General features: G+C 39.2%; 1 protein-coding gene across 5 annotated transcripts; it reads right to left on the bottom strand.

The window, feature by feature from the left end:
* Positions 1-4,078: 4,078 nt before the first annotated feature.
* Positions 4,079-22,630, bottom strand: TBP (TATA-box binding protein). Of its 5 annotated transcripts, none has more exons than XM_003821660.7 (8): positions 22,429-22,630; positions 19,807-20,008; positions 14,677-15,098; positions 12,284-12,371; positions 9,914-10,005; positions 7,152-7,319; positions 5,431-5,525; positions 4,079-4,751 (listed from the first exon to the last, which is right to left on the bottom strand). In XM_003821660.7, the coding sequence occupies exons 2-8, from the start codon at positions 19,858-19,860 to the stop codon at positions 4,672-4,674; spliced, it is 999 nt and encodes a 332-aa protein (XP_003821708.3). In that variant the 5' UTR covers positions 19,861-20,008; positions 22,429-22,630; the 3' UTR covers positions 4,079-4,671. The 5 variants fall into 5 exon arrangements, with proteins under 5 accessions (XP_003821708.3, XP_008973399.3, XP_054970362.2 ...); XM_008975151.6 differs by having other exon boundaries at positions 19,807-20,011; positions 22,429-22,616; XM_055114387.2 differs by having other exon boundaries at positions 22,210-22,605.
* Between the last annotated feature and the right edge of the window lie 40 nt (positions 22,631-22,670).

Genomic DNA, 22,670 nt, shown 5'->3' with positions numbered 1-22,670 from the left:
AATTCTGAAGCAGCAGTATCACAGTTGGCAGGATGAGGAACAACAGTGGCTTTGTGATCACAGAACTGGAGTTTAAAGAGGCTGGACCTTCAGAACTGATCTTGGTCAGCCAGCGGCCCTGCTTACAGATGAGACACTGAAAGGCAAAAGGCGATGGTCTTCCCTTTCCGTGTCAGCATTGTATACAGGTTCCCTATCGCATATACAAGGGTTATGGAATGTAAGCCAAAATAAGGGTCTGGCCTAGGAGGCAGCAGCCTGAGGAAAGGAAGGCCCTGAAGTCAGTTTTCAAAGGGCTGACCCTTGGCCTATTATGTTTCTGATACATTTGTTTAAGCAAGTGGCTCCTAAGACTACACTAAGGTTTCTTCCATCCCCTAGCAGCTCACAGTTGACAATTCCCAGTTCTCTCAGCACCAGTGATGCCTGCCCTTAAGACACATTGCTGTTGATCAGTGCTTGAATACTGACGGCTAATTCTGATAAATTTCTCAGGCTTATTTCCTTAATCTACATTGGCTCACATTGTCCCCTAACACATCCCTGTTAACTGAAATGCATTGCCACCATAAATCCTCACGTTTTCATAGGTAACATCACTTGCTAATGTAATTGTCTACTTGGCTATTATATTTGTAATTTAAAAAGTTCTGTCCTAGTAGTCCATATTATATAAGTATACATATGCAATTTGTATTAATTGTATAAGATAGTTACACATAGCACCACATGGGAAACTGCAGTATGGAGTTTCTCCCATGGGGAGGTTATCAGCTACTTAAGAGCTAGAGGATACTAGTTTCAAACCTGGGATGGCTAAATCTATGAGAATCACCTATAACTATGGTGTCACAGCCCTGTGGCTACTGGAGTAAGTTGTCATCAACTAGTGACAAGAGCTGGTCGCAACACTTAGTAGGAAGCACAGTGGCATAAGGAAACCTGGACTAGTGGGGCCTTTATATCTAAAATTATGTATTATTCCTTATAGGCAGAATCTGTAAGTACGTTATGACTGCTAATGACTTTTAAAGCAAACATATTACGATCTTTCTATGGTAAAAACTGTTATTTGGGGACATCACCAGATGATGTGGACATTCTTGCAGGTATTTTGGCATACCCAGGCAAGCTGTCATTGGTGTATATTCCAGTTAACCTCTGGAGATGATCATAACAGTTTACAAGGCCTTTCCATTTGGGGTGGATATATCAAGAGGGAGACAAACTGGTCCAAATCACCAGAAAGAAAATCTCACAGCACCGACTTGGCATCTGTGTTAAAAAATAGCAACTATATTTAAAATAAACTGTACAACATAAAAAATTTAAATTAAAAAATGCATTAAGCAAGTTGCCTTTAGAAATGTGAAGACATTTTAAAACACTACAAGATAATGAGCAAGTCTCACCTACATAATCATGGCTCCACAGACGGTGCCAGTCCATGCATCCACCATTTCTCAACACCTACAAAGTTTTAAGATCTGCTTGGTTCAGATACTGTCCAGCCACAGCAGCTCCCTCTGCTGTAGAGAGCAGCATATTCAGCTTTGCCTTTTTATTTCAGATACTGAATATCCTTTGGCAATTTCAGATATCACAGCAAAAAAAAAAAAAAGTTCCAAGTGTTTTTGGCAATCATATTGGTGATAGTGTTTTTGTTACTCTTAAGAATGTTATGGTGGAGGTGGGAGGATGGCTTGAGCCTAAGAGTTCAAGACCAGCCTGGGCAACAGTTGAGTGACTTTGTCTCTACAAAAATTAAAAAAAATTAGCTGGGTGTGTTGGTGTGCACCTGTAGTCCTAGCTAGCTACTCCAGAGGCTGAGGTGGATCACTTGAGCCCAGGAGTTTGAGACTGCAGCAAACCATGATTGTGCCACTGCACTCCAGCCTGGGCAACAGAGACCGTGTCTCAAAAAAAATTGCACATATAACAGATAAAGTAATGATAAAGTAAATACGTAAAGTAAATGAGTAATTATGGGACATTCTAATTCCTCATCCCCTATGTCTTTAAGAATTAAAAATTCTCAGTGTAGAAGAAAGAGTGTAATACAGAATTGGTTAAATAAAAACCCTATAAGCTTTGAATTTGAATTGGATATACAATTGGTAAAATAAAAACCCTATGAGCTTTGAATTGGACATATTAATATGAACTAATTTTATCTTGAAAACTTAAAAGGGGAAAGTATTCTGCTATATGGAGCACAACACTTTATAAAAGTATTCAAATTAATAAATGAAAAAGAAATGAAATGACTAAAATGTCATTTTGCAACCCACTAATGAATTAATAGATCTAGGAATTACACAGCAGCTTCCAATTTGCAGGAAATACAGAGAATAGGGAAACTACACCATGAATTTCCAACTAGCAAACCCCAGACTATGAGAAGCTCTACACACTAAATGGCCTGTAAATTGGAAAGAAAAGAGATGGACGAGGAACTTCAATTATCTTTAAATGCGTGAGAGTCAGGATAATAGTTACTGCTTGAGGGAAGCCAGAAGTGTGTGTCTGGATAGGACCATAAGGAGGGGCTTCTAGGACAGGCAGCAAAATTGTTTCTTGACCTTGTTGGTGGCTGCAAGGGTGTCTGCCTTTGTATAATACATTATGCTACACATTTGTTAGATTTCCTGTATATGTAGCTACAACTCTAAGAGATGATTTTTTTTAAGTTATATACATTAAAGTCCTAGGCACTGATAGGAAAAATAAATGTTGGAAAGGAAAACATAAAATTACTATTTACAGATGATTACATGCCTAGAACTTTCAATGCAATCAACTAAATCAGCAGTAATAGGAGTTCAGTAAACTCGGAATAAGAAAAATATTATCAACAATAACTTTTAAAGTGTTAGGAAAAACTTCCAGTAATAAAACAGAAATGACACTATACTTAGGAATTAAGGAAGTAATACTTATGAAATATAAAAGCCCTGTGTGAAAAAAAGTACAAAACTTTACTGAGGAACATAAGACCTACATACATGAAGAGATACTTCTTTCTTAGATAGGAGATAATATTGGAATGATGTCTTTCCAATTAATCCATACATTATTGGCATCACTAATGATTGGGAAATGCAAGAAAAGGGCATTTCATGCACCGTTCTCTTTGGACTGCAATCTGGTATCAACTGATTAAAACTCAGAATGTATAGTCTTTAGTTCCTCTTCTAGGAAAGTTTACTACATGAATACCTGCACTCATCCAAAAAATACACATACAAGGATGTTCCCTGCAGCGCTGTTGATGATATTGAAAAACTAGAGGTCATGTAAATGACCATAATTACAGGAATAGCTCAGTAAGTGAAGGTACCTAAGAAGAGTATCCTAGATTCCCAATCATGGAAATAGGTTTATGATATATTGACTGAAAAAAGGGAAAGCTATAAAATTGAATGTATTATTTCTTTTTTCCAAAAATGGGATCAAATGCCATGCCCAGAAGATAGAACAGGGCTTAGAAGATACCCACTAATCTGGTCATTGTCTTGGGGAAAGAGGCAGAAGAGAAAGGAAGGACGGACCTCCCCTTTCTGATTTTATTCCTCTGAGTCAGCTGAAGATGTACTTTTACAATTAAAAACAACAAACCACTCTAACAATAAAACCTAAGAACCCACAAATGTCCACCTGATAGTCCATGAGAAAAAAACTGCAAAACAAGCAAAAAAAAGTTACTGCAGAGAGTTGGCAGCCTGTGGATAGGGCACCAGCTTCTACACCTGAAGGACTCACTCATTTTTACCACTTACTAGCTGTGTAACCTCAGCCAAGTCCCTCAGCTGGGGCTTCCTTATCTCCTCACCTCCAACAGAGGAACAAAACGTAACTGAAGCTTTGTGAGGATTCCAGGCATTGTATGCAAAATACCTAGAAAACAGGAGTTGCTCAATATATGGAAGGTTCTCAGATCATTAATCTGTTTTCATTGCAGCATACAATGAAATATTGACTGAAGCAAACACCAAAATGGTTTCAGGCATTATATCTAAAATACAACTTTGTAGAAAACAGTATGATCACATGACTCTTACAAGGTATAACAACAATCTAACACTTTTATAAACTGCATTTATTGTACAGAGTACTCTGAAGAAAAAAAAATATGTACAGCCATTCATTTTCATTAACACATATATTCTGTCCTGCAATACTGGAGAGGTGGAATGTGTCTGGCACAGAAATAACCCCTAGGAGTTATAAATTAGAAAAACAACACTTTTAAAAAAGATTTTTACTTTTCTGGTAGAAATATAAAAACTGTGGTTCATGGGGAAAAACATTAAAATTAAAAAGTCCAATCAATTATAGAGGTGGCTTTAACACTTAAAGTTTTCTCCCTCAAACCAACTTGTCAACAGCAGTGTTTAAAATCTACATATAAATAAATGGGCAGCGCTGCCCAGATAGCAGCACGGTATGAGCAACTCACAGTCACGCTGCGCGGTGTTCTCAGTGCACAAATAATGCCCCTTCCCGGCATCCCGCGGTGGGCACTTACAGAAGGGCATTACCTGGTGCCACACCCTGCAACTCAACATCCATCTTCTCACACCACCACCATTTAAAGGTACCAAAACAAACTGATTTGTTTAAAAAAAAAAAAAAAGGGGGGGTGGGGGAGGCAAGGGTACATGAGAGCCATTACGTCGTCTTCCTGAATCCCTTTAGAATAGGGTAGATGTTTTCAAATGCTTCATAAATTTCTGCTCTGACTTTAGCACCTAAGAAGACAAGTTGGAGTAGAGATGAGAGACTGAAATGGCACTTCTTAACATATTAAGATGGTAAAATTCTTACCTTAAAGCTGCAAGCACAATTCTCACCATACCCAGTCAGATTAAGGCACAGGCATGAAAACATTAATGGTGGAATCCTTTGTCACAATCTTATTTTTGTTTATAAAACAATACTTTTAAAAAATCATCTTAGTGACTCCAGCGTCTCATTCTATAGCTCAAGAGGCATGTATTCACACTTCTCTCCTTGGTCCTGAACCAGGCCATAAACCAAGCAGGACGGCAATGATAACAACTCAATCTTCTTCTCTGAATTGCTGCCTTCAACTAGACTCATTTCTGAATCTTCCTTTCTTGTCTCATAATCATATTGCTGAGGAATCCTAAAGCTTCAGATAACTAATTCCAAGTGAAAATGCCATCTTTTGTTCAATGCAATGCTCACCTCCTCACTGTAAATGGAAGTCTGCTTGCAGAGCTGTGGTCAGACTTCCCTGCTCTCACTGTGCCTTTAGTGGGCACGTTTCTCATCAGACTGGGTGGGAGGCCTTTGTACAAGAAGCTAGCCCACTGTCCGAACACTGAAATTTCTTTTCAGCACTGAGAAAATGCCATACTCAAAACACTTACAAACTTTCAGATACTACTTCCTGTTACAACTTACCTGTTAATACAACTTTTCCAGAAACAAAAATAAGGAGAACAATTCTGGGTTTGATCATTCTGTAGATTAAACCAGGAAATAACTCTGGCTCATAACTAGAAGGAAAATTGCAAAAAGTTTAGAAATCAAGAGCTTTGTGTGCTTTTAGATAAAATGAGGACCTGTACAAGGAAAAATACTGAATAAACAAACTGGTCAAGAGGTAAAACACAGTTCTTCAAGCAGCATCAAAGGATAGAATAATTAAAGCAAGTGAGGCCGACTTGTAGTCGTCAGTTGATAACCACTGGATGGAAGGCTATTTGTCCTCCTATCACTTTACCCTATTTCTATTGAATCTGGATTTTCTGATTTAAGAAAAAGAGCCCTGTAGTTATGTCTGCAGTCTCTATATCATTAGATATAATGATATCTAATGCAGATAATAATCCTTTACTTTTACAGTCCTAATAATTACTATTACAGTCCTAATAATCATTTACTTCTAAGATCCAATACTGACAGTTTAACTTTTAATCATATCTTACCTCCTTAAATTGAAATATTCTCTAGCTGACAACTGTGGTCAGGAAATTTAATCAAACTTATATACTAGCCTGAGAATTAACCTATACCTGATTAAGCTGTCTGACTGAATGGACTATTGGTATATATTCTTTTTTTTTTGAGACGGAGTCTTGCTATGTCGCCCAGGCTGGAGTACAGTGGCACGATCTTGGCTCACTGCAACCTCCACCTCCTGGGTTCGAATGATTGTCCTGCCTCAGCCTCCCATGTAACTGGGATTACAGGCATGCACCACCATGTCCAGCTAATTTTTGTATTTTTAGTAGAGACGGGGTTTCACCATGTTGGCCAGGCTGGTCTTGAACTCCTGAACTCAACTGATCTGCCTGCCTCGGCCTCCCAAAATGCTAGGATTACAGGTGTGAGCCACCAGGCCAGGCCTGGTACATATTCTTCTAAGCCTAGTAATCTCATTTTTCTCAGTTTGGAGAGACTGAAAACAGGATGCCTCTGTTTCTGTGTGTCTGACCTAAGACAAAATTCAGGACAGGCTTCTCTGAGGAAGAGTGGAATGGGTAGACATATGGAACTCAAGTGGGAGCTTCCTAGGTGAAAAGGGAAATGAGCATACTAGGCATAAAAGTGGCAAGTGCAAAGGCCTAGGGCAAGAGGAACCAAGTGAGCCCCAGGGGCACACAGAACTAATGTGCCTGTGAACAGACACCAGAAGACCATGAGATGAAGCAGTGAGGTGGGCAGGGCTGCCTGCCTGTGAGTCTTCACCTGCAAGTAGCAGGGAAGATAATTAGAAAGTTGTTCCTATCGCTCAACTTCACACTTTGCTGGTAGATCTGACACAATGTTGACTAAAAGAGAAGATCCAAACTGGGAAAAAAAATTGATACAAGAGGTTAGGGTCAATTCATGCATTCCAAGTGTATTCAGCAATAAAACGATAAAACATACAGAAGTAGAATCAAATTCATTCCAGTAAAGGGGAGTTATGGGTACCGCAAAGTGATAAGGGAAGCAGAGGCTGGTGAGGGTGATAAATATGACTGAGAACATCAGGAAGACAATGCAAGAATACATACAACTATAACCATGTCAACTGTTCTCATATACTGAATATTTTGCATGTGTTTTATTCTGAACAATGTTTAGATTATAAATGAACTGTTGCCAAGAACAATCATAATACATTTCAGACTTACCTACTAAATTGTTGGTGGGTGAGCACAAGGCCTTCTAACCTTATAGGAAACTTCACATCACAGCTCCCCACCATGTTCTGAATCTTGAAGTCCAAGAACTTAGCTGGAAAACCCAACTTCTGTACAACTCTAGCATATTTTCTTGCTGCCAGTCTGGACTGTTCTTCACTAGGGAAAGGAAAAAAGTGAGTTATTCATACTCAGAGCCAGCTAAAATACTTATTTAGACTAATAACTTATAAAAAGTCCAAAACAGTAAACTAATAAAGTGTAAACTGGTCAGCCTTCTTGCAATAGGAGAAAAGACTGACAGGCATTCACAATTCCTTATAAAGTATTCCTGGATCCTTGACAGAAAACTGTAGGCCTGCCAAAATGACCTTTCAATCCGCCAAATTATTGTAGCCCTAGATTTTATGGATGTGAATTATCACCATCATCAATCATCACTATTTCTGTATTTTAGCCCATGCATTTCTACTGAGAGGAAAACTAACAAACTTCATTTTGATCAGAAAATGTTGATGAGATTTATTATTGAACAATGTATTCACTAATTCTATCCTCTTTTATACCAAGACTCATCATGAATAGACATTCCTATGTCATTTGTTGAATAAACTACGACTTAGCAGTTCAGAGCTTACATAAGAAAAGCAGAATGTGGGCCAGGCATGGTGGCTCACGCCTCTAATCCCAAGCACTTTGGGAGGCCAAGGCGGATAGCTCACCTGAGGTCAAGAGTTCGAGACCAGCTTGGTCAACATGGTGAAACCCTATCTCTACTAAAAATACAAAAATTAGCCGGGCATGGTGCCAGGCACCTGCAATCCCAGCTACTTGGGAGGCTGAGGCAGGAGAATCACTTGAACCTGGGAGGTGGAGGTTGCAGTGAGCCAAGATTGTGCCACTGCACTCCAGCCTAGGTGACTCCACCAAAAAAAAAAAAAAGAAAAGAAAAGAAAAGAAAGAAAGAAAGAAGAGAAGAGAAAAAAGAAAAAAGAGAAAAAGGAAGGCAGGCAGGCAGGTCGGGCACGGTGGCTCACACCTGTAATCCTAACACTTTGGGAGGCTGAGGCAGGCGGATCATGAGGTCAGGAGATTGAGACCATCCTGGCTAACATAGTGAAACCCCATCTCTACTAAAAATACACAAATTAGCCAGGCATGGTGGTGGGCACCTGTAGTCTCAGCTACTCGGGAGGCTGAGGCAAGAGAATGGCGTGAACCCAGGAGGCGGAGCTTGCAGTGAGCCGAGATCACGCCACTGTACTCCAGCCTGGGCGCAGAGCGAGACTCCATCTCAAAAACAACAACAACAACAAAAAAGAATGTGAAAATATTACCATAAAGAGACTATCGGGTGCAGGGGATCAGGAAGAACAAAAATCAAGCATATATATATATGCTACGCTTTTAAATTTCAGGTAAATGTATTGGTGGTTTCTTGTCTTGATGAAATAGTCATCAACTAGATATACAATATTCAGTTTTCAGATGCTCTGGGACAAAAAGGCTAAATGCTGCATGAAAAGCTTGCCTTGATAAACCAAAAGTTTCTGATGTTCCATGCAGGGGAAAACAAGCAAACAAAAACGCTCTTAATTAAAGAGGTTACTACTGCATGTTGTGGCCAAGGGGAAGTGAAAGGCAAGAACACATCCTTGTCCTGCATTCTGAAAAAACTCGGAGATCAGGAGCCAGAATGTCCACACCAATGGCATTCCCATCACTGAAAGACAATTTCAAACTTCAGAATAAGCAAAAATATCCACAGCCCCCTTCTATGTGTTGATACCTCTAAGTACATTTAATACTCTTTCATTTAAAAACTTTTAGTTTATTTGTTCAGTTCATTTATGAAGCTAATGTCACTAATTTTCCCCCTAGTTTTTGACTTCTACCAAGTATATAAGCTCTGTTTAGAACAGTCAGGGCCGCAGAGTACTAACCTTCAGACAGGATCACTTCAGATGGAGAATATAGGCAATGACATTTTATAACAAGGGTGCATTCCTTAAGATCTGCACAACTCAAACACTATTAATGAAAGCTAGTTCCAGTGAGAAGGCAGGTTTCTGCGGCCAACACATGTGATGCTGTCATGCTGCCAGGCCCAATAAGGTCTGCAAAGCCCTTACACCATTAGCTTAGAAGTGTTTTAATTCTTGATCAATTTTTTCTTCCATTTCAAGATGTATTTGTGTTATTTACAACATTTTTCACATAAAGGGAATTTTATTAATAGTTCTGATGTTGTATTACATCTTACCTAATTTTTTTTTTTTCTGGAGAAAGTGTCTTGTTCTGTCTCCCATGCTGGAGTACAGTAGCATGATCTCAGCTCACTGCAACCTCCACCTCCCAGATTTAAGCGATTCTCATGCTTCAGCCTCCCAAGTAGCTGGGACTACAGACATCCACTACCACGCCTGGCTAATTTTTGTATTTTTAGTAGAGATGGAGTTTCACCATGTTGGTCAGGCTGGTCTCAAACTCCTGGCCTCAAGTGACTTGCCTGCCTTGGTGAGACACCACGCCTGCCCATATCTAATTTTTAAGAAAATGAAATCACTGCTATCTAACATTAATAGAATCAAATAATAAATAAATAAAAATAATTAATAGAATCATATTAAAATGGTTTTTATAAGAAAGCAATAATAACATGTTAAAGTGCTAACCTAATAACCTAAAAACAATGAGATATCACCTTTTCATTCATAACCCATAGACCAGAAGAATGAATTTTTTACGGCTACCTCTTGGCTCCCGTGCACACCATTTTCCCCGAACTGAAAATCAGTGCCGTGGTTCGTGGCTCTCTTATCCTCATGATTACCGCAGCAAACCGCTACAATGGTCAGAGAGAATCATTAGTGAGGTCATGCCAAACTGCTCAATTTTGTTAGGAGAACCACCCATTGACAAAAAAATCACAACTGGTAGGAAGGACATAGTACATCTAGTTATCAAAGTATTTGTCCTGTATTTCTGTATATCTGTAAAGGATTTGCATACACCACATGTAACAAATATTCCTTTGCATAAGGAGCAGAAAATAATCAATTGTGACTAAGTTATACCAAATCTGTATGTTCTTTCACATGAGCATTCCATCAAGAGAAATGTTTGCAAAATTTGGTTATGTTCTCAATAAATACAAGTGCTTCTGTTTCTACTTTATATTTGCTGCTTATCATGACTATAGCTTCTCTAATGATACATTTTGTTTTATTAATATGAATTTTGAGGCAAATAAACCAATAAACCTTTTCTACCTTAATGGAATTAATAAATCAGATTACAAGCCTATCAATACGTAATGAAGTAAAATCATGCTTCCAATTGGTCTTTAGAAACAATATTAATGTATTAAACACATAAATGCAAATTAGGAAAAAAACACAGTTTTAACTTTTATTTTCTGCTTTTTATGCTTGAAACATGTTAATTCTTTCAGAAAATTTTCTTGCTAAGGTGGTAACTCAAGGGGAAAATACTTCAACTGTGGGTTGAATTAATGGCCTCAGTTATTAGGTACATGATAAAAAGCAAATAATTACTTCGAAACAACTTAAATATTTTAATACATTTAATTATACAATAAAAACCTACATGTTTCTAATTAAGACGACTCTTTGACAAACTAGATTGCTTTAACGATTTTATTTTTTTATTTTATTAATTTTTTTTTTAGAGACAGAGTCTCACTTTGTTGCCCAGACTGGAGTGCAGTGGTGCAATCATGGCTCACTGCAGCCTCGAATTCCTGAGCTCAAGAGATCCTTCTGTCTTGGCCTCCCAAGTAGCTGGGATTATAGGTGTGTGCCACCAACCCCAGATAATTTTTTAAATTTTCTGATGAAACAAGGCCTTGCTATGTTGCCCAGGCTTGTCTTGAACTGTTGGCCTCAAGCAATCCTCCCACCTTGGCCTCCCAAAGTGCTGGAATTACAGGTCTGAGTCACCATGCCTGGCTTTTAACAATTTTAGTTTAAAACCTGCTCTATGTCTTCCCTGTGATTTTATCAACATCTAAAAAAGCTAGCAGTATATAGTAGTTTATATACGTCCCAGGAAAAGCCTAGCTATTTTGAATTTCCTCTACTATTTTTATTGGTTAAATATCACTTAAGATCGTAAAGTAATAAAATTATGTATTCAACTAAATGTGATTATAATAGATGAAAGATTAATTCTTAGAATGCTACATGTCATACAGACTCATTATGAGTGGTTAAAAGGTGATTTTCAGACCCTTAGCTATCTTTCAGATCTCAGGCATTATGTTTTCAGGGATTTTAAAATGCACCCTAAGTCCATTACTTAACGTTTCTCTCAACCCAGCTAATGTTTATCCAAATTACTTTGCCTACTATAGCTGGCTAACATCATCCCTATACATATACAAAATTCTTCACATGATCCCAATACAATACATACATAACTTAGCTTATTTTATAGACTGCTGTACTCCCAGGGATTCTTATATCACAGACACTCAATAAAAGATACAAAACAATGCACATTTTACTTTAGATCTTCATTTTATTGGTGTCAAGGAATAAGCATAACACAAACTCTTTGATATACAGATTTTTTTTTTGAGGCGGAGTCTCGCTCTGTTGCCAGGCTGGAATGCAATGGCGCAATCTCCGCTCACTGCAACCTCTGCCTCCCAGGATCAAGTGATTCTCCTGCCTCAGCCTCCCAAGTAGCCGGGATTACAGGCGCATGCCACCACTCCTGGCAAATTTTTGTATTTTTAGTAGAGACGGGGTTTCACTATGTTGGCCAGGATGGTCTTGAACTCCTGACCTCAGATGATCTGCCCACCTCGGCCTCCCAAAGTGCTGGGATTACACGCATGAGCCACCGAGCCCGGCCAATTTTTTTTTTTTTTTAAGAGACAGGGTCTTGCCATGTTGCCTGGGCTGGTGTTGAACTCCTAGGTTCAAGAAATTCTCCTTCCTCAGCCTCCCAAAGTGCTGGGATTACAGGCATTAGCCACTGTGCCTGGCCTGATCTACAGACATTTGTTTTATAGCGTGAAATACATTAAAATATAGAGACACGGCAGAGGAGACAAAAAAGAAAAAAAAAAAGAAATACATTAAAATAGATCTAACCTTGGGATTATATTCGGCGTTTCGGGCACGAAGTGCAATGGTCTTTAGGTCAAGTTTACAACCAAGATTCACTGTGGATACAATATTTCTGTAAGAGATTTAAAAACAAAACACGACTATTTAAATTACTTAAGTTTCATTGGATGAGGCGTTAGAAATTATGCAGACATCTGATTATTTCAACCAGGCTTTACTTTTTTTTAATTGCTCACATTTATTGTTTAACAAGTATCATGCACATGTTGAGCATTTTATATAGATTATTCCATTTAATACATATAACGCACTGAGGTAGAAGTTACCAGTATTCCCACATTTGGATAAATAAGCTGAGGCTTAAAGGTAGTGCAACTTGCTCAGGACGCAATGGCTCCCAAGTGGAGGAGCCAGGATTTGAGTCTGTCTGTCTCCAGAGCCTGCCCTTAGCCTTCTCACAGACAAACTCAATTCTCATCTGTGAGCTCTGAAAAGCTACCACCACCACTCTATTCCTAAGTAACTATTTATAATGAAAACAAGCAGGCATGAACTGCCCAGTTCTCTCAAAGTAAGTATCTTTTGAAATACAAGAGCTAAGTGTCTTTAGCAAAAAAAAAAGGCAACACCCTGCTTTCTCTTCTAATTAACTCTCAGTAAATAAGGATAAATGGAGCCATCTGGGTCCACTGACCCTTTTCATTTCTCAGTGTTCTTAAATCACTTAACGAATAACTTATACAAGGATAAAGATATACTAAAAAGCAACTCTATTAGAAATTTTAATAAAAATTTCAACAACAAACCCACATTTTCATTATACATTTTTCTGCTTATGAAAGTATATATAGTTGAAATGGGCAATGCCCTTTGAATGCAATTAACTGCTCAACAACTGTCTCGCATGGACCTGGAAATCACCATCCCAAGAATATCGAGTCCAGATTTCAAATACATAGGTTCAAATACAATAGGTTTCAGCTCACTGTTGCTTCTGGTTCTTTTTCTTGTACAGTCTATGATACACAACTGTAAAGCCAATTAGGTTGATCCACACAGTGAATGTTTTCATTTCCATATCATCTGTTTCCTTCCAATCACCCTTGTATACACACCTGCCTTTAGCATTTGTCCACTTATGAACTATACCAAGTAGATTTTAGTATATCTATCACAACTTTAGTCACATAATTGTTAAATGTATTCTTATATATTTTCATTAATTAAATATTTACCTTAATCCCTCTTATGCCTACAAGATTGAGAGGGCACTGAACTACCACCCGGGAGGGTTCTTAGTAGATAGTGGAAATTCAGGAATGTGGATGACTGGATGCTCTGGGGACTATCAGAACAACAAAGGCACTCGCAAGAAACAAACACCTGACTGTACTGTTTATAATTTATTATTTAAATCAGAAATGCAAACTTAAATATTCCTGGGAGTCAGACAAGCATGCTGGACACATGGGAGTGGTATAGACAAGGGTGAGCTAAAAAGGGCTCTCTCTAAAATCACTAAAATTACTTTGTTTTTAAAATTGTGTGTGGGGTCAAACAAAATTGTGGAGGCAAGATTTAGGTCTTTGGGTGAAAGTCAGCATCCACGATTACACACCACTTAGTTCCAAAAATGATGAGAGATAGCTTATAAACAACAACCATATATGTAACAAGGTGAATAAATGCAAATAGGAAATACTAGATCTAAAGGGAGTATGAAGGAGGAAGGTATCTGTACAAGAAAACTGAGGAGATGCAGAGACTGCAAGTAACCTTTTAATTTGGTCATAAGCTTTCTAAAATGAAAAGCTATACACTTCTTATTGACTGGAATTATTTGGAAATATTTGCTGGTTTTTCAGGAAGATGAAATTATTTCCTACCCCTACTACACTGTTACATATAGAACCCACTTCATTTAGGTAGAAAAATACATTTATGACAAAAACAGTCGTCTTCATTTTGTGGGAAGGACACAGACCTTCAAAGATTTATATGCAGCCCCCATAGTAAAAACAAAAAACAAGAACTACCAGAAATTATACTGATATTGTGACTACAGACCTAAAATAGCATAAGGGAAAGAGACTACATAACACTGTGATTTAGCGATATCAGATACAGGGAAATGTCTATAATATAATAATAACGACAGTGAAAGATTACATTTTATTGGCTCAGGTATGTAAACACAAATGACCACATTTCTAAACCTGTTAAGAGCCTTTTACTGAGGACACTGACTAAGATAGCTTTGCTTCCCTTTCCCAAATGTGAGATAAAGCAAATTTTGATACACAATTACCGTTAGTGCCACTCCCTCCCTTAATAAAAGGATCCATCTGAAAACAGAGCAGGAACATAACTCAAAGGGACTCCTAAGTGGGAGGAAACATAAAACACGAAGTACTCACTGCAGCTGCGGTACAATCCCAGAACTCTCCGAAGCTGGCGTGGCAGGAGTGATGGGGGTCATGGGGGTCATGGGGGAGGGATACAGTGGAGTGGTGCCCGGCAAGGGTGCAGTTGTGAGAGTCTGTGAGTGGAAGAGCTGTGGTGCCTGGCCTGAGGTTCCCTGTGTTGCCTGCTGGGACGTTGACTGCTGAACGGCTGCAGCTGCCACTGCCTGTTGCTGCTGCTGCTGCTGCTGCTGCTGCTGCTGCTGCTGCTGCTGTTGCTGTTGCTGCTGCTGCTGCTGCTGTTGTTGTTGCTGCTGCTGCCTTTGTTGCTCTTCCAAAATAGACAGACTATTGGTGTTCTGAATAGGCTGTGGGGTCAGTCCAGTGCCATAAGGCATCATTGGACTAAAGATAGGGATTCCGGGAGTCATGGCACCCTGTGGAAAGCAAGGAGAAAAACAGGTTAGACTGGCTGCTGCTAAGTGTTTGTGGAACTTTCTTGGTGGAACAGCAGGTCAGATGTGCAAAGACAGATGCCTTCGGAGAATAATGGGGTTATTAAACATTAATTACGGAAGAACCAGCTATTCTTATACACATTGCTTTCTTCTTTAATACCACACAGTGGATAAACATGAAGAAAAATTGATAAACTGAACTTCGGAAAAATTAAAAACTTCTGTTCTTTGAAAGACACCATTGAGAAAATTAAAAGGCAGGCCAGACTGGGAAAAAAATACCTATAATACATACATCTGAGAAAGGACTGGTAAACAGAATAATAAAGAGCTCTGACAACTCCATAAAAGAAGATCAACAAATAAAATAATAAAAAAGGGCAAAAGATGTGAAGGACATATTACAAATGAAGATACAGGCATACCTCGGAAATACTACGGGTTAGGTTCCAGACCATCTCAATAAAGCAAGCGGCATGAATTTTTTGGTTTCCCAGTGCCTATGAAAGTTATGTTAGCACTATAGTCTATTAAGTGTGCAATAGCATTATGTCTAATAATATGTATATAACTTAATTTAAAAATGCTTTATTGCTAAAAATGCTAACAATCATGTGAGCCTGCAGCAAATCATAATCTTTTTGCTGACAGAGGATCTTGCCTCGATGTTGATGGCTGCTGACTGATCAGGGTGGTAGCTGTGGCAATTTCTTAAAATAAGACTGACGAAGTTTGCCACACTGACTGACTCTTCCTTTCACTGAAGATGTCTCTGTAGCATATGATACTATTTGACAGCATTTTACCCACACTAGAACTTATTTCAAAATTGGAGTCAATCCTCTCAAACCCTGCTGCTGCTTTATCAACTAAGTTTATGTAATATTCTAAAGTCATCAGTTCTTCACCAGGAGTCAATTCTATCTCAAGAAACCACTTTCTTTGCTTACCCACAAGAAGCAACTCCTCATCTGTTCAGGTTTTATCAAAAAATTGCAGCAATTCAGTCACATCTTCAGGTTCACTTCTAATTCTAGTTCACTTGCTATTTCCACTACACCTGCAGTAACTTCCAGCACTGAAGTCTAGAACCTCTCAAAGTCATCCACGAGGGTTGGAATCAACCTCTTCCAAACTCTTATTCATGTTGATATTTCACCCTCCTCCCATGAATCATGAACATTCTTAATGGCATCTAGAATGGTGAATCTTTTTCAGAAGGTTTTCAATTCACTTTGCCCAGATTCATCAGAGGAATCACTATCTATGGCAGCTACAGCATATGTCCCTCCCTGCTTCCTTTCTTTGAGACAGGGTCTCCATTGTAGCCTTTAACTTCTGGACTCAAGTGACCCTCCCGCCTCAGCCTCCCAAGTAGGTGGGACTACAGGCACATGCCACCATGACCAGCTAATTAAAAAAAAATTTTTTTTTGTAGCAACAGGGACTTGTTTTGTTACCCAGGTTGGTCTCGAGCTCCTAGCTTTGAGTGATCCTTCCACCTTGGCCTCCCAAAGTACTGAGATTACAAGCATGAGCCACCATGCCCTGCTGTATTTCTTAAATAGTACGAATTGAAAGTTGAAATTACTCCTTGATCCATGGGCTGAAGAATGGATATATTATTTAAGCAGGCATGAAAACAATATTAATCTCCTTGTTCTTCTCCATCAGAGCTTGTGGACAACTAGTTACACTGTCAGTGAGTAATATTTTGAAATGAAACTTTTTTTCTGAGCAGATCTCAAAGAGCTTAAAATATCCAGTAAATCATGCTGTAAACAGATGTGCTCTCATCAGGTTTTGTTGTTCTGTTTACTGAGAACAGGCAGAGTAGATTTAGCGTAATTCTTAAGGGCTCTATGATTTTAGAACAGTACATGAGCATTGGCTTCAATTTAAAGTCACCAGCTCTATTAGCCCCTAACTACAGTCAGCCAATCCTCTGAAGCTTTGAAGCTAGGCATTGATTTCTCCTCTCTAGCTATAAAAGTCCTAGATAGCATCTTCTTCCAGTAGAAGGCTGTTTCATCTACATTAAAAATCTATTATTTAGTATAGTCACCTTCATCAATTATCTCAGCTAGATCTTCCAGATAACTTGCTGCTTCATGTTGCATTTTTATGTTGTGGAGAAGGCCTCTCTCCTTAAAGCTCTGAATAAACCTCTGCTAGTTTCAAAACTTTCTTCTACAGCTTCTTCTCCGCTCTCAGCCTTTACAGAATTGAAGAGAGTTAAGGCCTTGCTCTGTATTACACTTTGGCTTAAGGGGATGTGTGGGTGGTATGATCTTCTATCCAGACCACTCAAACTTTCTCCATATAAGCAATAAGGCTGTTTTGCTTTCTTATCACTTGTGGGTTTACTGGAGTAGCACTTCTAATTTCCTTTAAGAACTTTTCCCTTGCATTCACAACTTGGCTAACTATTTGGTGCAAGAGGCCTAGCTTTTAGCCTGTCTCAGCTTTCAACATGCCTTCTTTACTAAGTATAATCATTTCTAGCTTTTGGTTTCAAATGAGAGATGTGCAGCTCTTCCCTTCATCTGAACACTTAATTAAAAGTCACTGTAAGGTTATTAATTAGCCTAATTTCCATATTGTTGTGTCTCAAGGAATAGGGAAGACCAAGGAGAGGGAGAGAGATGGGGGAATGGCTGGTCAGGCTGCAGACATTTATCAATTAAGTTCCTGTATTATACAGGTGCAGTTTATGGCATTCAATAATAATTACAATAGTAACATCAAAGATCACTGATCACAATAACAGATAATAATGAAAAGGTTTGACTAGGCACAGTGGCTCATGCCTGTAATCCCAACACTTTGGGAGGCCAAGGCGGATGGATCACTTGCAGCCAGTAGTTTGACACCAGCATGGTGAAACTCCGTCTCCACTAAAAATACAAAATTTAGCTGGGTGTGGTGGCGCATGCCTGTAATCCCAGCTACTTGGGAGGCTGAGGCAGGAGAATCGCTTGAACACGGGAGATGGAGGTTGCAGTGAGCCAAGACTGCACCACTGCACTCCAGCCTGGGCAACAGAGTGACTGAAAAAAAAAATTAAAAAAAATACAAAAAAAAAGAAAAAAAAAGTTTGATAACAATAACGGATAATAATGAAAAAGTTTGAAATCCTGCAAAAATTACCAAAATCTAACCCCAAGACATGAAGTGAGTACACACTGTTGGAAAAATAATGCCAACGGACTTGCTGGGTACAGGTTTACCACAACCTTCAATTTGTCAAACATGCAGTAAAGTGAAGTGCAGTAAAGTGAGGTGGGCCTGTGTATGAGTGGCTGACAAGCACTTGCCAAGGTGCTCAGAAACATTAGTAATCAGGCAAATAAAAATCAAAACCACAATAAGATACTACTAAGCAATCACTAGAGTGAAAGTAAAAAGACTGACAGCAGAAAGTGTTGGTGAGGAAGTGGAGCAACTTAAATCTCTTATGCTGCAAAACAATACAGCCACTTCAAAAAACAGTTTGGCAGTTTCTTATAAAGTTATACATATACCAATATAGGACCTAGCAATCCTACTCCTAAGTATTTACCCATGAGAAGTAAAAACAGTGCATTCAAAGTCTACACAAATGTTTACAGTGCTTTTATTCACAATAGCTCCAAACTGGAAAGACCCCAAATGTGAGCAACTGGAGAATGGATGAACTGTGGAACATCCAAACAATGGAGTGATACTTAGCTATACAATGGATTAACTACTGATATACAAACAGTATACTGGGCTAAGAAGTCAGACATACACAAAAAAGCATACACTCTGATTCCATCTATATGAAATTCTAGAATAGACAAAACTAATCTTCAGCATTGAAAAGCAGATTCAGTAGTTACCTGGGGCCAACAGAGTGACTATAAAGGGGAAGAAGGGACTTTTTAAGGTAACTGAAATGTTCTGTAATTTATACATTATATATAATTATCAAAACAGACACTTAAAATGAGTTTTTTTGTATGTATATTTCAACAAAAGTTATTGATTTTTTTTTTTTTTTTTTTTTTGAGACAGAGTCTCGCTCTGTCTCCCAGGCTGGAGTGCAGTGGCACGACCTCTGCTCACTGCAACCTCCACCTCCCGGGTTCAAGCAATTCTCCCTGCCTCAGCCTCCCGAGTAGCTGGGATTACAGGCACCCGCCACAACACCTGGCTAATTTTTGTATATTTTGTAGCGATGAGGTTTCGCCACGTTGGCCAGGCTGGTCTCGAACTCCTGACCTCAGGTGATCCGCCCACCTTGGCCTCCCAAAGTGCTGGGATTACAGGCATGAGCCACTGCACCCAGGCTGAAAAATTTTTAAAGTAGATGGGTGGTTGAGAGCTTGAAATGTAAAAGGGGAAAAACAAAACTAGAAAATAATTTGGTGAGGGTGATTTTCAAAATCAAAGACCCTATATAGTCATTTGGAACATTCTCATAAGTGTTTATCAAAAGATTAGGTGTTTCATAAATATATAACTTAGCTTCCAAACAGACTTCCCAAATAAACACCATTGTGCCTATTCAAAGCCTAATAGAACTTCTCAACAAAATAAGGCTTAAAAAATATATTAAATCATTTTCAAAAACAGATCATTAAATGCCCTTCCTTGCCTTTTGATACCATCTCTTGCAGTTCAGATTTCCGCCCTCCCTATTCTCTCCCTCCTGCTATATTACCTGAGGGGAGGCCAAGCCCTGAGCGTAAGGTGGCAGGCTGTTGTTCTGATCCATGATGTTCACTTTCTTCTTGGCAAACCAGAAACCCTTGCGCTGGAACTCGTCTCACTATCCAATTTTTTCCTAGAGCATCTCCAGCACACTCTTCTCAGCAACTTCCTCAATTCCTTGGGTTATCTTCACACGCCAAGAAACAGTGATGCTGCTTTGGAAAAAAGTCTAAAGTTTAATTTAAGGATCCAGGTAACCTGTACAGTCCTATAAGCCAGTTCTATGGCTATACAAAACACAAACATGAAAACCAATGAAGCTATTTTGGAATACATTTGTTTTTACCTTATAATCCTAAAGTTTTATTCCTTCCATGTTTCCGGCGATTGCATGTAAAATCGCCAACAAAACAAAAATCATTTTGTTACATGTTTAAATACTCGGAAAATGCTCAAAATCGAGCTGTCATAACCAGCATTAAAAACTTTTGAGGAAAAACACCTAGAGAAAAATAATTCCTAAGCAAAATGTAATATCAGAGCAGAATATTCACTAAGCACTGTATACACAGCACTGTTAGGCAAAGTTTAGATCTTTAAATATTCCAATTTTACATCCTCTACAATGTCTTGGGCAAAAAATTAAGTAAATATCAAATTCAATCCAATATACTTCAGAGTGATCATTTATCAAGCTCCTACTGTAATGAAACTGTAAAAAAAAAAGCCGCACAAAGATAAAGCCCTGAATTTTTATAAATGTAATAACCTTACCTCTTTAGAACACATTAATGCAAACTGTGCCTGTTATCTGACTTTTCTTAAATCATCATCACTTTACTCACTACACATCTGAAATGAGTTTATAACAACATATTCTCACATATAACTTAGAGGTCTCAAAGTTACAAATTATATGTCCAAAGATCCTTCAGGCATATGCACTTCAAGCATGTGCTGGTACAGAACAGACACTCAGATATTTGCTGAATGTATGAAAGACTCTGACGATCACTTTGAAAGGGCAAAGGCCCCCAAAGACTATCTATCCTACATACTCATCACTGAAAAACAGACCAAAAAAGAAAGCAAGCTCTGCTTCTGGAAATAAATATATCAGAGATATTTTTTAAAATATACTTTTTTTTGACAGTTATCCTATAATAACAATAACAGAAGTCCTGCAGATGAGGATATAAAGATAGGAGGATATAGTCCTTGGCATCAAAGTGTTCAATATGAAGGGTATGCAAATAACTACTGTAAAACATAGTATTATAACAGCAGGTATGGTCTAAGCTAAGTTCCTTGAATGCAGAAACCAGCCTACATGTCTTTGTGATCTCTGCATCTAGCACTATGCCTGGAATACAGTATGTGATCATGAATGAGCCCATATACACCCCTGGAAAAGAAGACAATATAGACTAACAGCCAATCACTGTGAAGAGAGCGCAGTGTTTTCACAAAGCAGGGACCATCTAACTTGGGTCTCACAAGGTGAGTAGGAATTTACACATCAGGGCTTCAGACAAAAGAGAAATCAAGCAGAAAGAGACAACAGATTGAAAAAGCATGCAGTATGCAGGCGACAAGCTTAGTATGACTGTATAGAAGGTCACTGCAGCAGATGAGACAGCACATATTGGTGGGCTCATACTATCAGGAGTTTTCAATGTTATTGCATAGGCAATAATAACAGTTATGGAATTTTGGAAGTGCAGTATGAACACATCTAATTTGGCAAGACTAGATGAATTTGAGAGGAGTAAAACTGGAGGATGGAAGTTTCGTTTCAGGAATCTAAGGTTGAGGTTATCTAAGAGATAATGACGGCAGGATTTAAAGCCATTATAAGTATGATTAGAGATTTACCCAGGACCTTCGGTGGCTTCAGGCCACTTTTTGCAAGTAAGTCTACAGAAGAAACCGCACAGTGATTACTGCACTAATTTATCCTCAGAAAAGAGTTGTTTGCTGGGTATCTTCATCTCTTGGAAATTGAAACATCAAATCCGATATTTTTTGGAGGCAATCAAATTAATTCTGCATAGCCTTCTAGTGTCTGTATAACTAAATGAAGCACTGTCTTTTCACAGAAAAGTCTACCTAGAGATTTGGAAAACCATGATGGCCTGAACCGAGAGACGGGAGACCCTGCAAATAAAGTGGTGTGTATTATATCTTAAGCGCTACCGTGCCCGCTGTCTCAGGCTTCTGACAAAATATTTAAGTCTCAATGTTGGCAGCAAAACAGGCGGGCACAGATCTGGGTGAATCTGCTTCTAACATGGAGAAGAAGCGGATGGCAGGACAGGGCAGGGTAAACTTAGGGTCTTCGATGCAAGGGACTGTCCTGTCCCGCCTGCCGCCGCCCAGCCAGCCAGTAGTACCCTGAGCCCCACAATCGTACCATGGGAAGCTGCCTGCGAAACACAGCAGAGTAGGGCACCAGGCGGGAGTGGCGGGAGTGGCCGTTACAGGCCGGAACGGCGGCAGCACGAAAGGGAGGAACGTCCCCCGAGGGGCCTGCACGCGCGCCAATTCCTAGTCTCTTCCCCACCATTGCCCCCAGGCCTCAGTGCAGTGGTGGCCTTCGCCCGAACCGTCAGAAAAGAGTACAATCTGTTACCTGGGTCACTGCAAAGATCACGATGGGCCAGCGGAAGCGAAGTTAAACAGCCGGCGGCCCAGGCGCCCGCCACAGCGAACCTGCCCGACCTCACTGAACTCCTGGCGCGCGTTGATAATGTCACTTCCGCCAGTTCTGCCCTCGGCTTCAGCGAGTTGCTCCCACTAGGGCCGAGGCCATGAGAAGTGTGAGCATAGGTCACTTCCTGTCTTTCCATAGGTAAGGAGGGGCGAAGCTCTTGA

The sequence above is a fragment of the Pan paniscus genome, chromosome 5 (assembly GCF_029289425.2).
Source record: "Pan paniscus chromosome 5, NHGRI_mPanPan1-v2.0_pri, whole genome shotgun sequence".
In the NCBI taxonomy this organism is placed as follows: Eukaryota; Metazoa; Chordata; class Mammalia; order Primates; family Hominidae; genus Pan; species Pan paniscus.
This window is presented reverse-complemented; position numbering and strand designations above follow the sequence as displayed.